We start from the raw sequence: 18,554 nt of genomic DNA, 5'->3' as shown, positions 1-18,554 counted from the left end.
TGCAAAGCTGGTAGAGACATACCCTAAAAGACTGGCAGCTGTAATTGCAGCAAAAGGTGGCGCTACAAAGTATTGACTCAGGGGGCTGAATAATTATGCACACCCCACTTTGCAGTTATTGATTTGTAAAAAATGTTTGGAATGATGTATGATTTTCGTTCCACTTCTCACATGTACACCACTTTGTGTTGGTCTTTCACGTGGAATTCCAATACAATTGATGCAGGTTTGTGGCAGTAATGTGACAAAATGTGGAAAACTTCAAGGGGGCCGAATACTTTTGCAACCCACTGTATATTGTGAGACCCATTGGTCACTGGTGTAGAGACACACTATACCCAGCTGATGAATAAGTGACTCAGCTGAGCCACTATCTGTACATTCAGGTCAGGTCCCCTCTGGGACATTGTTTGTGATTTATTATTACCTGTACAATGATTCGGATTGTTTGTGCTTTAGACGTTCCGCAGCTCATGGCACTTGTTGCTCGATAAGGAATGACCTTATATCGGTTGCAGCACCGCTCCTGGTTGGGGCCCCCGGTAGTGAAGGGGTTGAATGGCTCCCGCACCCCCAGGGTAAGATATACATCTCCCGACTCGGCAGATCACAGGCTGGCGGAATCACAGCAGCAGCAGGGAAATGTGGGATAATCCTCCAGGGGAGAGAGAGCTTCCCACATACCCAACCTTCTACTTATCATAAAAGCAGCACAATAACACAACAAGCTGCTCTGCAGAGGAGCTAGCCGGCTTCAAAGTGCCCGGCAGCCATCAGAAGAGGCACATCTATCAGAAATTCTGTGTAACACTTGTAGCTGGATCACGTCTCACAAAGACGCTCCCCGTGTAATTGGCTCCCAGGATGCACCGCTGCAAGGAGACGCAGCACAAGAACGATGGAGGGGACATCGCTGCACCTGGATCCTCAGGACATTAAAGGATACCCGAAGTGACATGTGACATGATGAGACTGACATGTATATGTACAGTGCCAGGCACTCAGTCCTGACTCAGACAGGAAGTGACTACAGTGTGACCCTCACTGATAAGAAATTACCCTTTTTATCTCTTTCTTGCCCTCAGAAACCATTTTCTGCCAGGAAAGTGTTTTATAGTTGGAATTTATCATCAGTGAGGGTCACACTGTAGTCACTTCCTGTCTGAGTCAGGACTTTTGCTCAAATCCAGGTGGAGATCCAGCCATCTTTCTTTTGTTGAGTCAGGACTGAGTCAGCCACTTACATACCTGATATTTAACTCTTTCAGGCAGAGGAAGAAAAAAAGGAACACAGCACAGTTATTTGTGTGCTAGGCACTGTACATACCCATGTCTATCTCATCATGTCACATGACACTTTGGGTATCCTTTAAAGCGCAGCTCCTGGAACACTTTACACTGAAAACCAGTGATTAGAGCAAGACAGCCATCAAAGCGGTATCGTCACCATAAAAATCAAATTTCAACAGCAACTGGTCTGAGTGTATTAAGTGATAAAGATGCTAATCCTGCATTCAAAACTTTCAAAACTTTTTCTGCTGTTATGATTTGGAGTTATCACATACTTAAGGAGCACTGGGCCTTTAGTAGTCGTGCCAAAGAATTGCATGCTGGGGGTTCTTTTTATCTATAATACATTCCTCCTCTTCCCTTTATTTCCCTGCCTGCTGCTTATCTGAAACCTAATCCCCTACTCCTTGTGTTTACAAGCAAGGCTGAGGTGACTCAGCGATTGGAGGAGACAAGAAAAAAAGTAAAGGGCAAAAATGACATCACGAGTTAGCCTTAACTGTGGGCAAAAGACATGGCCCCCACCACTAACTGAATTCTCGTCATTTACTATATAACATTCACTGAAATCAAAACGTGGACAGTATAATACATGTGTTATGTAAGTAGATCAAGTATTTATCTACTTATATATGTGTTTTTCCCCTGGAATACTATGGCTGATCCTACTGCTTTAAAGGACCTCCAGGAAGATCATAGAGTGTGCTAAAGAACGAGAGTGGCTAGAAACGTTTTTTTTTCACTGTCACAGTCCCCACGCTTAGTCTCCATTCCATGTGCCCCCATTATAGTGCTCCTCCTACATGCCCCTATTCCATGTACCTCCATCATATGCCCCCATTATAGTGCTCCTCCTACATTCCCCCATTCCATGTACCCCCCCCCCCCCCAGTATAGTGCTCCTCCTACATGTCCCCATTATAGTACGACTCCTACATGCCCCTATTCTGTTTGCCTCCATCATATCGGAGCAGTGCTTTTCAGCGCAGGTAGATTTGGGTGCAGCCGGTGCCACCATAGACTAGAATAGGAATTACATCTATAGCGGGGCTCAGTGAGTAACGTCGGCGTCATCAGAAGATGGAGCTGAAGTTTCTTATAAAACACAATAATTCAGCCCCCAGCAATCGCTGGAAGCCGAATTACTTCATTCCCCCACTATCCATGGCGGCCTGGAGGGGGAATAGTAATTGACACGTCCGGGACTTGTGCAGCAGCAGGATCAGCTATATACCGCTGTGTGCTGCGCCCAAGTCTACCGCCGCCGATTTCATATGTATGCCTTTCATATGGCCTCCATGTGCCCCCCACGTATGCCCCCCATTATAGTACTACTCCTACATGACCTTATACCATGTGCCTCCATCAAATCCCCCCCCATTATATTACTACTCCTACATGCCCCCATTCCATGTGCCCCCAGTGCATGCCCCCCATTATAGTGCTCCTCCTACATGCCCCCCCATTCCAGATGCCTCCACCACATGCCCCTATTACAATGCTCCATCACATGTCCTCCATTAAAATGCTACATGCCCCCCTCCCCCCCACCATGTGCCTCCAGTATATGCCACCCCCTACCAATGACAGTGCTCCTCATACATGCCCCTATTCCATGTGCTGTTCTGTGGACGGTGTGTCAGGTGATTGGCATAAGAAGCTGTGGATCAGAACCGTTGCCAGACACAGGACATTTCTAAAAGGAATGAATCTGACCCTGCATGACTCAATAAGGCGACAGGAGTCAGCCAATCATGAAGTCCAATGCTACTCCTTCCTTAAAGGAATACTGTAGGGGGTCGGGGGAAAATGAGTTGAACTTAACCGGGGCTTCTAACGGTCCCCCGCAGACATCCTGTGCCCATACTAGGCCTGCGTAGTACGCTCCTGGTGACATCAGCAAGATCGAGGACACGGCAACGCAGGCGCAGTGGTTTTCAGGCTTTAAAGTCTGAAATTCCAGAAGTGAACCGGAGGCGGGGCTGGAGCATTGGGGAGTGGCTGCGCGGGCACAGAATGTCTGCAGGGGACCATTAGAAGCCCCGGGTAACTTCAACTCATTTTTCCCCGACCCCCCTACAGTGTCCCTTTAAATACGACACAAGGATCTTCTGACCAGTCAGTGTCGGTATTTCCCCTTGGTAATACTGAGCTCTGATTAGCTGCTGTGAAGGTCACGGTTTTGTTTGAGGTGTACAAGTCTTGTGGCCTGTGCAGTGGTCTTACCTTTCCGTCTCTCTGCTGATCTGCCCTTTGCCAACGTCGTTCACGGCACAGAGGCGGAACTGATAGGAGCGGGCTGGGATGAGGTTCCTCACCACAAAGGCGGAGTAGTCTGGATCCAGGTTGGCGAAGAGGATGATCCACGGGGCATCTGTAAATCATGAGTGACAAATGAAATGATACAGTCAAACTGCTTGATAGTTTATACACCTGCCACATATATGAGTGGGTCACTCCCCCATGTATAGGAGTGGGCCACGCCTCCACTTTCATGAGTGGGCCGCTCCCCCATGTATATGAGCAGGCAGCTCCCCCACGTATAGGAATGAATGACTCCCCCACGTTTATGAGCGGGCAGCTCCCCCACGTATAGGAATGAATGACCCCCACCATTTTTGAGTGGGCTGCTGTCCCATGTATATGAGCAGGCCACTCCCCCACGTTTCTGAGTGGGCCGCTCCACCATGGATATGAGCAGGCCACTCTCCCATGAATATGAGCAGGCCACTCCCCCACATTTATGAGTGGGCCGCTCCCCCATGGATATGAGCAGGCCACGCCCCCACTTTCATGAGTGGGCCGGTTCCCACTGTATATAAGCAGGCAGCTCCCCCACGTATAGGAATGAATGACCCCCGCCGTTTTTGAGTGGGCTGCTGTCCCATGTATTTGAGCAGGCCACTCCCCCACGTTTCTGAGTGGGCCGCTCCACCATGGATATGAGCAGGCCACTCCCCCATGAATATGAGAAGGCTACTCCCCCACGTTTATGAGTCGGCCGCTCCCCCATGGATATGAGCAGGCCATGCCCCAATGTCTATGAGTGGGCCCCTCCCCCAGGTATAAGAGCAGGTTGCTCCACGCGTATAGGAGTGTGCTATTACTCCACGTTTATGAGAGGGCCGCTCCCCCAATTACAGGAGTGGGCCCCTCCCCCACATATATAAGTAGGCGCCACCCATGTATAGGAGTAGGTTGCTTATTCTTTGTTCTCAGTTCCCGTTGTACCCCATACCTACTTACACCTCCGTTCTTTTGGTACCCCAAGCTTCATTACTAGGGATGATGAATGGGATGCAAATCATTTATCCTCGCATTCAAATTTCATGTAAATGTTATGCAGCTTGGACTTGGACCAATAGGAAATTATTCGGATCCGATTTCAAGCTGCATATTTGGAAATTTACATTAAATATGAATGCAAGGAAAAATTATGCATCTCATCCCTACTCTTTACATGTCCACCCTCTCAACGCCTCATCATACTAGAGTTCTTTCTGGACCTCCTGTCTACATGTCCGCCCTCTCAATGGCCTCATCATACCAGAGTTCTTTCTGGACCTCCTGTCTACATGTCTGCCCTCTCAATGGCCTCATCATACCAGAGTTCTTTCTGGACCTCCTGTCTACATGTTCGCCCTCTCAATGGCCTCATCATACCAGAGTTCTTTCTGGACCTCCTGTCTACATGTCTGCCCTCTCAATGGCCTCATCATACCAGAGTTCTTTCTGGACCTCCTGTCTACATGTCCGCCCTCTCAATGGCCTCATCATACCAGAGTTCTTTCTGGACCTCCTGTCTACATGTCTGCCCTCTCAATGGCCTCATCATACCAGAGTTCTTTCTGGACCTCCTGTCTACATGTTCGCCCTCTCAATGGCCTCATCATACCAGAGTTCTTTCTGGACCTCCTGTCTACATGTCTGCCCTCTCAATGGCCTCATCATACCAGAGTTCTTTCTGGACCTCCTGTCTACATGTCCGCCCTCTCAATGGCCTCATCATACCAGAGTTCTTTCTGGACCTCCTGTCTACATGTCCGCCCTCTCAATGGCCTCATCATACCAGAGTTCTTTCTGGACCTCCTGTCTACATGTCCGCCCTCTCAATGGCCTCATCATACCAGAGTTCTTTCTGGACCTCCTGTCTACATGTCTGCCCTCTCAATGGCCTCATCATACCAGAGTTCTTTCTGGACCTCCTGTCTACATGTTCGCCCTCTCAATGGCCTCATCATACCAGAGTTCTTTCTGGACCTCCTGTCTACATGTCTGCCCTCTCAATGGCCTCATCATACCAGAGTTCTTTCTGGACCTCCTGTCTACATGTCCGCCCTCTCAATGGCCTCATCATACCAGAGTTCTTTTTGGATTTCCTGTCAAAATGTATGTCCTCACAATGCCTGATCATACCAGAGTTGTTTTCTGGACCTCCTGTCTACATGTCCGTCCTCTCAACGCCTCATCATACCAGAGTTCTTTCTGGACCTCCTGTCTACATGTCCGCCCTCTCAATGACCTCAATTCACGAAGATCATGCTGGAGATAATAAGGCAAGAGAAAACTTACCTCCACACAGTAAGAGAGTTATCTTATCTCTTCATTCCTTAAGTTACCTCCTCTGTAGTTAATTTACCTCCTCTGTAATTATTTTCACACGCAGTTAATAAACAGCCTGTCTTTAACTCTGGAGTTATTTTAAGGATTGAAGAGTTAACTTAAAGAAAGAAGAGTTAACTTTAGGTTTGCCTGAGGTAACATGTTTCCTGAATACGACATGCCTCATCACCATGGTGCTCACTCTAGAAACGTTATTAAAGATAGGTGATAAGCTTAGTGAATTGGGCCAATGTCTCATCACACCAGAGTTCTATATAGACTACCTGTCTACATGTCAGTCCTCTCAATGCCTCATCTTCCCAGAGTTCTTTTTGGACCACCTGCCTATATGTCCGTCCTCTCAATGCCTCATCATACCAGGGTTCTATATAGAACACCTGTCTACATGTCCGTCTTCTCAATGCCTCATCATACCAGAGTTCTATATAGACCACCTGTCTACATGTCCGTCCTCTCAATGCCTCATCATACCAGAGTTCTATATAGACCACCTGTCTACATGTCCGTCCTTCTCAATGCCTCATCATACCAGAGTTCTATATAGACCACCTGTCTACATGTCCGTCCTCTCAATGCCTCATCATACCAGAGTTCTATATAGACCACCTGTCTACATGTCCGCCCTCTCAATGCCTCATCATACCAGAGTTCTATATAGACCACCTGTCTACATGTCCGTCCTCTCAATGCCTCATCATACCTGAGTTCTATATAGACTACCTGTCTACATGTCCATCCTCTCAATGCCTCATCATAACAGAGTTGTATATAGACCACCTGTAATGAAAAGCAACATGGCAGCGGCGGTGGATGGTGTTACCACCGCAGCTGCTTCTGATTCACTGCCTGCCAGTCTTCCCGCACCTCGGGCGTCTAGCACGCCGAGGACGAGTGTCTCTGCTGCTCGCAGGGGTGCTGGGAGGAATAGTGCTGTGGCAGCGGCGGTGGATGGCGTTTCCACCGCAGCTGCTTCTGATTCTCTGTCTGCCAGTCTTCCCGCACCTCGGGCGTCTGGTACGCTGAGGTCGGGTGTCTCTGCTGCTCACAGGGTTGCATTAGCGCGTGCGCGCGCTCACCTTCAGGATCTTTATGCCAGGAGGAGGCGCGTCAGCTGACCGGCTGGTCGGCTGACGTCATCGGGCACGCTCGCCGCTGCTGATTGGGGGAAGTGCGGTGGGCGTGCCTCAGGGGTCTCCTCCGCTTCTTAAGCATGGCAGATTCAGTGGCAACTTGTCTGCTGTTGCGAATACTTCGTGTTAGCACTCAGACCTTAGATAGATCCGGTGTGCTTTGATCTGGGAGGAAAACGGGGATTTCACACAGTGATAGGATTGTTTGATAGCCATAATTATAATCATTTATTGTATTATCTGTTATGGCTCTTGCTCGTTCTGACTATTCTTACTCTCAGTGATTTTGTACTTCTACCCATCTGATCTGGTTGCCGACTATGCTTGTTATAACTTTTTTGTCTCTGCTTTCTGACTTTGTTCCGTATCTGCCAGTCTGTTGCCAAACTCTGCTAGTCTGACTACTCAACTCTCAGTGCCCACCAGCTCCTCTGGTGAGGCATTGTCATACCTATCAGTACTATTGTTGCACCAAGCACTACACCTGTTACACCATCTGTATTTGTTGTCACGGCAGCTTCTGATATACCAGTATTATAGGTGATTCTGCAGATCATCTTATGATCAGGTATATATCTGCATTATAGGTGATACTGCAGATCACCTAATAATCAGAATTCTGTCTCTTGCTGACACAAATCGTTACACCACCTGTCTACATGTCCGTCTTCTCAATGCCTCATCATACCAGAGTTCTATATAGACCACCTGTCTACATGTCCGTCCTCTCAATGCCTCATCATACCAGAGTTCTATATAGACCACCTGTCTACATGTCCGTCCTCTCAATGCCTCATCATACCAGAGTTCTATATAGACCACCTGTCTACATGTCCGTCCTCTCAATGCCTCATCATACCAAAGTTCAGTTTGAACCTCCGGTCTACATGTCCGTCCTCTCAATGCCTGATCATACCAAAGTTCTATATAGACCACCTGTCCACATGTCCATCCTCTCAATGCCTCATCATACCAAAGTTTAGTTCGAACCTCCGGTCTACATGTCCGTCCTCTGGATGCCTCATCATACCAGAGTTCAGTTTGGACCTCCGATGTACATGTCCGTCCTCTCGATGCCTCAGTACCTCCTCTTCTGCCTCACCCTCATTATACCTGACTCTTTTCTGCACATCCACCATCCTACGAAGCACGGCCTCCTTTAATTCCATTCAGAAATGAGGATAAATGTGAAGTATGAAGAAATAGCGACACGCTGATTGAACATACAGGATTCCTCTGTGCGCTGCTTGGATGAAAAAAAGCCTCTTTGATAAATAAGGGCTCTTGTTCCCCACAACAGGTTTGTCTTATGAGGTTTTATCCATCCAGTTATGCATTTCAAAGCTTTTTTTTTTCTTCCCCGCTATCGCTCCCTCCAGCTATACATGGATGATCTTTGAGCCTCCTGCCTCTTGTTCCTGCACACGGCTGCTGTCACGGTAATCCATCAACGCTCAACCCGAGGAGCCCATTAAGACAGTATCTCTCTCCTGCTCCACCAGAGAGCTGAGAGGGTTAACAGTAGCTCCGCACTGAAAGCTCTCGACGGCACGACAGACAGGTCCTCTTCAACCCTCCCAATGTGAGAGGCGCCCGTGTCTTACAGGGGCATTCCAATGACACCAGCAAAACAACTTGTTATATTTTCCCTTCCTGGCGAATGTACGCAGCAAGATAAATGAGGTCTACCGTGTATGGAAATCAAGAGAGGGCCTGCTCTAGGGGGTCAATCCTTTGGGGTGTAAGATGGGATATCAGATCTGCATAGGATATGCACAGGCAGGCGAAAGCGATGCTGAATTTCTCTGAAGGCGCCTCATAAATATGGAAGGCAACCGACGAAGGCGAGAGAGATGCCTGCAAATAAGACAAGGCTTTGGTTAACCCCGTCAGGGCTACTGAGGAGACCGGCTGACGGTGGCAATGGTTGGTGGAGAGACGGAATGGCTCCCCCAGGATGGATCCCTGCCCTGAGGGTAACATGCCAGCCAATGGTGGAAGTGTGGGCGGCCGCTAGCAGGGGAAGTTTGGTCACTGTTTTATTGGAGCCTGCTGTAATCATCGCCAAGGAGGGGAAACTGGGGCACCTGCAGGGCCTTGCAAATATCAGCCCCAACTCCTGATATTTATCGCCCGCTGTAGGTGCCCAAATTTCCACTCCTTGCCGATAAATACCATTATATTTATCGGCAAGGAGGGGAAATTTAGGCCCCCATGGCTATGTCTAAAAATTTAGTTTTATTTTTTCTTCTTTTTTTACCGGTGGCGGGGATGGTTAAGGTTAGCCGTTGGGGAGGAAAATGTCAGGTTAGCCGTGGGGGAAGGGCGTTGCGGCAGTGGGGACGGTTAAAGTTAGGCATGGGGTTGGATGCATTACGGTTAGCCAAGGGCAGGTTTGTGTGTGTATGTGTGAATGACGCGGCAGTGGGGACGGTTACAGTTAGGCATGGGGTTGGATGCATTACGGTTAGCCAAGGGCAGGGGTGTGTGTGTATGTGTGAATGACGCGGCAGTGGGGACGGTTAACGTTAGGCATGGGGGGGGGGGGCGGTTAATGTTATCCGTGTGTGTGTGGGGGGCGGTTGCGGGGGTGGTAAAGGTTACTTAGTTTATATAAGTGGGCCTCCCTCTATGTATAGGAGTGGCAGGGCCAGATTTACCATAAGGCAGTGTGGGCACGTGTCTACAGGCGTCTGATGGTGGAAAGGCTGCTTTCTCCCCTTACCAGTGATGGGCATGGTAAGTAAGTCACAGCTGGGCCAGCACACTTGCGTTGCACGGCAGTCCTGCTGATCTTTCTGGCTGCAGTAGTGTCTTAAACACCTGAAACAAACATGCAGCTAATCCAGTCAGTGCACCTGATCTGCATGCTTGTTCAGGGTCTGTGGCTAAAAGTATTAGAGACAGAGGATCAGCAGGGCAGCCAGGTGATGTGCATTGTTGAAAAGGAAATACATATGGCAGCTTCCATATTCATCTCACCTCAGGTCCCCTTTAAAAGGGAAGAGAGGGATGTGATGACTCATAAGAGTGCCACTGCTCTGCACAATCCAATCAGCATGTCCCGACCACTCTGCATATGCTGAAGAGCCCAGGAGAGAATGACTGCATTATGTGACCGGGATGTCCTGATTCATCCTAATCACAGGACCGGCTGCTTGGAATTACAACAATGCTGGGAGGAGATGACATTTCACAGATAAATGTATTTTATTGGAGCATTTGGCCGCCTGCCTGACGTGCAGGCCTGATCCGGCGACTGAAGGGTTAGCGCTATGATCTAGTTTGCTATTCTGCTCTGTGTCTTGATGCTAAGCCATCTATCTACGGGACGTGCTTATCTACACAATACAATGTTACCAGGAGCTGTGTCTTTCATACCAAGCGGCTTGCTACGCCATAAAAATGGAAAAATTCAATTTACGGATCGGGGGGGGGGGGGGGGGGGAGAGGAAGCGGGTACAGGATACAGCCAGCGAGGCGGCATTAAAACCGTCCGCGGCAAAAAATATGATTAAGGGGGGGGGGGGGGGGAGAAGAGGAGCGGAGGCAGATTTTAGCAAAAAGATGACCTGCGACCTTCAGGGAATTGCGATGGTAATCTGCGCCGAACAGGTGGCTGCTGCGGGGGCCCTCCGCAGATCTGTTCCAGCTGAGAAATTTAGGAGCTGTTTACAAGATGCGGCGATAAATCGAAGCGTAATGAATATGTATTTGTATGTGTAAACTTCCCGCAACCGGAGAGAGGCGGCATGCCGTGGCAAGCCGCCAAGATTTCCAAGAAATTAGGAATATATATATATATATATATATGGGAGATGCTATTTCTTCCTCTTATCTTTATCTACACAGCTCAATGACGGATGGATTGGGTAGATGGTGCCTCAAAAGTATCAAATATTTAAAAACAGTTCAAAACATAAGAGGTATTTAACACTGGGAAATAAGTCCTAGCTCAGGTAAAAAAAGAGGTAATTTGATTGAAAAAACACTGCAATGCATTTCATGTGCATCAACCAGCTTCCTCGGGGCAGTAGACAGGCAGTCTGGTACTCATGAACCGCGTTGTCCTGAGTTTTTTAATATCATTACCCCTTTTTTTACCTAAACTATGCCTCATTTCCTGTGGTAAGCTCCTCTCACCGTTGAAAACTTTTTTTTAATGTTCTATATTTTTGGGGTGCCTCCTTCCCTCCCAGTCTATTATCACGGCCCCCACGGGGGAATATTGGCTTCCAAACCCATTGCTGACCCTAATTAAATATTTTTCTTTCTTTTCCCAGGAAGCGACTGGACCAATCAGGACATACACATCCCATAGGGCAGGTCTTCCCAGCCGTGTTCTCGAGTACCACCAACAGTACATGTTCTGTAGAAAAGCACAAACCTGCACAGGTGAGGTAATTAGTGTCTCAGCAGAGCTGATCAGCTACCTCTGTGGATTTCTACTAAACATACCCTATTGGTGGTACCTGAGTACAGGGTTAGGAAGCCCTGCCATAGGGTAGTCAGACCCACCACAACCAAAGCCTTTTACCGTGAATGCCATTCTGCAACCCAGGCTTTTAAAGGGAACCAGAGACGAAGCACCCTTGTGTATTTTACCATATATATCAGTAAGAACATTAGAGAAAACACTTGCCATGCTCTCTGTTTCATCATCACTGCTAAAAGTGTCTGTTATCAGCTGTGATAAGAATCCTGGACTGAGCATTCAGTCTGGCTTTGCAGGGAATAATTATAGCTGAGTCATTATAGCAGAGCCACAAGGGGGCAGGCTTGGGCTTGAAAAGACACCAGAGAAGACAGACTCAGCTATAATCTTTCCGTAGCAAAGCCAGACTGAGTGCTCAGTCAGGGATTCTTATCAGAGGTGATAACAACCAGATTAAACAGAGAACAATGAAACAAAGAGCAGATTAGGCGTTTACTGTCATGTTCCCACTGATTTATAAGGTAAAATACAAGAGGGTGCTTCATCTCTGGTTCTCTTTAAGTACCTTTGTATTGCCTGTATCTCCATTATTGGGTGTGATATACAACCCCATAAGGGGCTCCTGGTTTTCTATTGTGTTTTTGTTCCCTCACTTACTGATACCTCCATGCACGCTACACACGCTAGTGGCAGTGTAGCGTGTTACTTAGCAACGGCCGATGATCTACCTCTAGCGCGCGTAGTGTGCATGGAGGTATCAGTAAGTTGCTATGATTTATTACCGCGAGCAACAGCAGTTTACACAGGCTGTTTGCCTGCATTACCGGTGATGAATCAACCCCAATTATTCATATATTTTAGCTCTCTGAGACAGGGGACAGACTGTGTCAATGAGCTGAGACAAAACCGTAAATCTATATTTTTTTTTACGTTTTTAAACATAACTTAAACAGTGGGATATCTAAAAGTTGTTTTTAGAAGTAGGATGATAAATACATTTATTTCATTAGTTCATTTTCACTTTAAGTTCACTTTAATGTTGTTCTGGGTTCTGATCAATATTCTGCGATAAAGTCATGAGCCCCTATTCAGATTACAGACTTCCAGGTAGTGGAAGCACTCCGGCAATCCCTATATCGACTTAGCAGAAATGTAATGTCTTATTTCAACAAAGACTCCCTGTTATTTATGAGCGCGAGTTTCAGGGAAGAAAGTTTCATACAGAAACGTGCTGCTTGGATGGGCCGTGCCCCTTCAGCACCACCCTCAATTCAATCTATTCAATGCCCCCTGGGGAAAACAATGCAGAAGGCGTTCGTTTCAGTGAAACGGATAAATATACGATACACTTACTGTTCTCGGAAACCTCCAGGATGTACCGGATCAGCGGGCTGTTGCCGTCGAAAGGTCTGGCCCATGTAAGATTGATGGATCTCGGTTCTGTGGTGCTCAGTAGGGCGACTGGGTTCTCAGGAGCGTGAGGGAGTTGCCTGCAGGAAACACACAGAGGCGCTATTCTGCTGAACACAAAGACCAGAGAGGCGCCATCTTGCTGCAGAAGAAGCTTAGGGCCACACAGGAGCCATCTTGTAAGAGAGTAAGACCACAGAGGAGCAGGATCTGCCAAGTGTTACATTAACTACCTAATGAGCTGAAGATTGCCAGAAGACTCTCTCCGGTCAATCCGCTACAAACAGCAGCAGGCAAGGAGCACCCTGACAGTTGTGGAAGTGCTAGGGGCATACACAGAAAGCCTGGGCCTAGTCACTGCAGTAATGGGAACATTGTGGAGGCCTCCGCTGGATCGGTCTAATATCTCCACCTATGCATCCTAATGCATTGGATAAAGTTCTCTGATTCAACAGAATCTAACTTTTTGTTTTAAAGACTAACTGTCGGGCATAAAATCAATTCTTTATTTTTATCTGGTAAACAAGTAATGAGGATGCTAATCAGGCAATCCAAAAAGGTAAAATCACTATTACTTTTCTTGTTTATAAATGATTATTACCTGACTCTTATTTGGTACGTTGCCGCACAAAGGAAGTTGCAGGGCATGCTGGGCTGTCCTTTTTTGCTTCTGTACGTTAGTTAAGTCTGAGGGGAAATAAAGAAGCAAAAAAAGACAACCCAGCATGCCCTGCAACTTCCTTTTTGCCGCAACGTACCAATAAACTGGGGAATGATCATTTATCAGCAAGAAAAGTAATAGAGATTTTACCTTTTGGATTTCCTGGTTAGCATCCTTTAGGGTGACCATATTTTGATTTCCAAAAAAGAGGACGATCACAACAGCATGTGGGTGTGGTCATGGGTGGGGCCAAATATACAAGACCTTAGCAGTGTGCTGTTCAACTTCGTGGGCATGGAGGGATGGTTTTTTTTTCCAGACCACATGGTGGAGGGCCGGCCAACCACAAAATGCAATCAGATTCGCAGAAGAATTTCCCACAAAATGCAATGAGATTGGCAGCAGATTTCCCCACAAATGTACGGACAAGGTATATGGCCCCAGTATAGGTTAGATAGGAATATGGCCCCAGTGTAGCTTACAATCTCAGGCCTTTATGCTCCCACAGGCTGGCCACACAGCAGTGACTTCACTGCTAACAACTCAGGCCCTTATGCTCCCACAGGCTGGCCACACAGCAGTGACTTCACTGCTAACTCAGGCCCTTATGCTCCCACAGGCTGGCCACACAGCAGAGTGACTTCACTGCTAACTCAGGCCCTTATGCTCCCACAGGCTGGCCACACAGCAGTGACTTCACTGCTAATAACTCAGGCCCTTATGCTCCCACAGGCCGCCCACACAGCAGAGTGACTTCACTGCTAACTCAGGCCCTTATGCTCCCACAGGCTGGCCACACAGCAGTGACTTCACTGCTAACTCAGGCCCTTATGCTCCCACAGGCTGCCCACACAGCACCAGCGTGACTTGAATCAATTCACTGACACTGACAGACTGAACTCAGGGCTCAGGCTGTGCTTCTGAGATCCTCCTACATGTCACACACATACAGCCCTAGTGATCAGCCCAGCGTGAGTCCCACTGAACTCAGGCTGTCTCTGGCTGTCTCCACCCCTCTGCTCTGCAATTTGCTCTGTCTCAGTGGATGGGGGCGGCTGGAGGTGCAGCAGAGCAGCAGGAAGGGATTGACTCACTGCCTAGCCCGAGGAAGAGCCGTTTGAGTCAGGAGCTGAATGAGATGAGCCGAACACTGGGAGCCCAAGCTGCAGAAGAACAGCTTGCAGAGAGAGAAGATCCACTGAGGCTGAGATGAGCCAAACACTGTGAGCCAGCGACAGAAGAACCACTTGCAGAGATCCACTGAGGCTGAGATGAGCCGAACACTGCGAGCCCAAGCAGCAGAAGAACCGTTTGCAGAGAATCTCTGCAAATGGTTCTTCTGCCTTGGGCTCGCTGTATTCGGCTCATCTCAGCCTCAGTGGATCTCTGCAAGCAGTTCTTCTGTCTCTGGCTCACAGTGTTCGGCTCATCTCAGCCTCAGTGGATCTCTGCAAGCTGTTCTTCTGCCACTGACTCGCAGTGTTCGGCTCATCTCAGCCTCAATGGATCTCTGCAAGTGTGTTCGGCTCTCCAGACAGATCAAATATCCGGGAGGACAGCCCGGACAGGTCTAAAAAAGTGGACCTGTCCGGGCAAAAGAGGACACATGGTCAGCCTAGCATCCTTATTACTTGTTTACCAGATAAAAATAAAGATTATTTCTGATTTTATGCCCAACAGTTACACTTTAAAGGATACCCGAGGTGACATGTGACATGATGAGACAGACGGGTATGTACAGTGCCAAGTTCCTTTTTTTCTTTCTCTGCCTGAAAGAGAGTTAAATATCAGGTATGCAAGTGACAGTTTCTTGATGGGTCAGGACTGAGTCAGACTACAGTTTAACCCTCACTGATAAGTAATTACAGCCATAAAACACTTTCCTGTCAGTAAATGGCTTCTGAGAGCGGGAAAGAGATAAAAAAACAAACAAAAAAAAATTCTATAATTCCTAGATTTGAGCTCTGGCATACTTCAATGAAGATGTCATTGAGCAGAAACAATGTAACAGTAAAAACTTAAAAACCAGATTAAAATATAAAATAAAACTGTGGGATATCTAAAATAAAAAGTCATTTTTAGGAGAAGGAGGATAGATACAATTGTTTTTCTCATCAGTTTATTTTCACCTCGGATGTCCTTCAAAGTAAACCTGAAGTTGTTTTCTAATGGCTAAATGAAATATTCCATCTTATCATAATAGTCTTATGATAAGCCTTACTGTTCTACTGAGTTTACCAGAAGCAATATCGGCTATGGCCCAAAAGCTGAACCTTGCGGTCCTTTCCTCCACGCATTTAGAGTGACGCGGCTCCCCGAGTCCCCGCCCACCTGCTGATTCTCTCTTGGGACAGGAGGGCAGGGAGGTGTGTCACTGTGTGGGCGGAGATGGGAGGGCAGGAAGGTGTGTCACTGTGTGGGCGGAGATGGGAGGGGCTGTGCCCACCTTCCAGGGAACAGCAGAACGTCCTCCTGATTGGCTGGTCAGAGGCTGATTTTTTACAGTGTGCTACAAGCAAGCGGAGCTCTGTCACAGTATACAGGTAAGGCTTTCTTAATAAAGAGGCATAGCAGTGACATGTAGTCAATTATTCAGGACACCCACTTTATGGTGATTTTCCTGCTTTCAACATCAGAAACACTTTCTATATCTTTAGGCTGTGAGCGCCTCTGAGGGCAGTTAGTGACAAGACAATATACGCTGTACAGCGCTGCGTAATATGTCGGCGCTATATAAATACTTAAATATATGGAATATAGCCCCACCCTCCCAGTGATGTATAGCCTTAGCGGAATCCCCCCTCCCCCCATTCTGGAGCTTTCTGGAATACCAGGTGTATTTTGTCCTGGCTTCGGAACTCTCAGTAAACAAACATTCCGCAGTGATGTGTCTGACAGGACTAAATATTTTACAAGGAGCAAACATGGACTAAATAATTTATCAATGAATATTGTATATTATTAGAAAAACAACAACAAAAGTGTTTTCAGTTGACAATATTTTTTCCGTTCTGAGGATAAAATATGGTCACCCGAAATGGACAATATCTTTAAATGCCTGCCAATGTCTGCCAACCAAAGTATTATGTCTATGGGTACCTGTAAGCCTTAAAACAAACATGAAGTGAAAAAAAATAATGATATAATGAATTGTATGCGTAGTACGGATAACGTATAGAAAATTCGTAGCAAAGAAAAGGGTCTCATTTTTATTTTTTAGTTATATAGCTTTATTTATAACATTGAATCATACTGTCTTATTTGCAGTTTAGAAACCACACTCTGTTCTTTAAAGTGGACCTGAACTCATGCACAGGACAGAGGGCAAACACAGAGAAATGCACCCTGTAGGTATTTAGAGAGTTCAGCCTGTCTAATCCCCCCTCATCTGTGACTAATGGCAAGCTATAATTTGATCTCTCCCCTGTGTCAGCTGACTGCCATGGCAGATAAGGAAGATAAGCTCATTTGAAAGCAGAGGATGTTAACAAGATGTCTGCCTCCATGAAAGCAGGAAGTGGAAACTAAATTTATTGCAGGATTTGTATCTGCTGTAATACAGAAATGTTTTTCTTTAAAGGTAATTATGTTGTTGTCTGTCTTTTAGAGCAGAGAGGAAGTTCTGAGTTCAGGTCTGTTTTAAAGGAATCTCCAATCACACTATACTACCCCCCACTCTACTTACCCGGGGCTTCCTCCAGCCCCTGGCAGCTGATATGTCCCACACAGCATCTCCGCTCACAGCCGCCAGCCTGGGGTCCCCGCCGGTGCAAAGGCTACTGCGCCTGCACCGCTGCCAATCACCTCCATGTGGTCAGGAGAGTCCTGTGCCTGCACCGCTGTCACTCACCTGCATGCGGTCAGGAGAGTCCTGCGCCTGCACCGCTGTCACTCACCTGCATGCGGTCAGGAGAGTCCTGCGCCTGCACCGCTGCCAATCACCTCCATGTGGTCAGGAGAGTCCTGTGCCTGCACCGCTGCCAATCACCTCCATGTGGTCAGGAGAGTCCTGCGCCTGCACCGCTGCCAATCACCTCCATGTGGTCAGGAGAGTCCTGCGCCTGCACCGCTGTCACTCACCTCCATGTGGTCAGGAGAGTCCTGTGCCTGCACCGCTGCCAATCACCTCCATGTGGTCAGGAGAGTCCTGTGCCTGCACCGCTGCCAATCACCTCCATGTGGTCAGGAGAGTCCTGCGCCTGCACCGCTGCCAATCACCTCCATGTGGTCAGGAGAGTCCTGTGCCTGCACCGCTGCCAATCACCTCCATGTAGTCAGGAGTGGCAGTAGTCCTGCTCCTCCACAGTACAATCCAGACCAAGTGGAGGTGATTGACAGAGGCGCGCGCGCAGGCGCAGTAGAAGACGACCTGGAGGTCATCCTTTGCTCCGGCGGAGACCCCAACAACTTCAGTTGTTAACTCTTCCTCTACTGGAAAATATGAGACTTTTCTTTGCTACTAATGTTCTCTTTCTTAGCTCTACTACACATTCAATTAATTATCTCATAAGTTTATTTTTGCTTAAGGTTTGCTTTAACCACTTAATGACAACCAGACTTATAAAAACGTCATGCTAGAGCCTCTTACTGGCTCCAAGATGTTTTTATAAGTCAAACAGTGCTGCTGCCGCTGTGCGCGTGCATGCGCGCTCCCGCACCTGAGATTAGCGAGGGGGGAAAAAACATAGAAAAAATACACCTTTATTTCCAAATACTATATTGTCACCATACTTTGTACTAGGGACATAATTAAAATCTTGTGATAACCAGAACAAATAGGCAGATAACATGTGTGCGGTTTATGTACAGTAGCAGTGTTTGTATTAAACCTATAGGGGATGACATTGGAGAAATAGTGTAATTTTTCATTTTTTCCTTGTTTTTCCCTTTAAAATGCATAGAAAATAAAGTAATTACTGAACACAAATATCAACCCCAAAAAGCCCAATTGGTGGTGAAAAAAACAAGATATAGATCATTTCATTGTGATAAGTAGTGATTAAGC

At 47.3% G+C, this 18,554-nt stretch overlaps 1 protein-coding gene across 24 annotated transcripts in view; it reads right to left on the bottom strand.

Annotated features, from left to right (window-relative positions):
* SDK2 (sidekick cell adhesion molecule 2) overlaps positions 1-18,554 on the bottom strand; it is a 1,552,195-nt gene that overhangs the window by 170,791 nt on the left and 1,362,850 nt on the right. For all 24 annotated transcript variants that reach the window (XM_068263131.1, XM_068263129.1, XM_068263132.1 and 21 more), the window contains 2 exons: positions 12,832-12,968; positions 3,517-3,664 (listed from right to left, as the gene is read on the bottom strand). In XM_068263131.1, the coding sequence (XP_068119232.1) occupies positions 3,517-3,664; positions 12,832-12,968 (285 nt within the window). The remainder of the gene's footprint in view (positions 1-3,516; positions 3,665-12,831; positions 12,969-18,554) is intronic.

Source organism: Hyperolius riggenbachi, chromosome 12, assembly GCF_040937935.1.
Source record: "Hyperolius riggenbachi isolate aHypRig1 chromosome 12, aHypRig1.pri, whole genome shotgun sequence".
Lineage (NCBI taxonomy): Eukaryota > Metazoa > Chordata > Amphibia > Anura > Hyperoliidae > Hyperolius > Hyperolius riggenbachi.
Note: the sequence above shows the minus strand (reverse complement) of the source record. Positions and strands in the feature narration are given on the sequence as shown.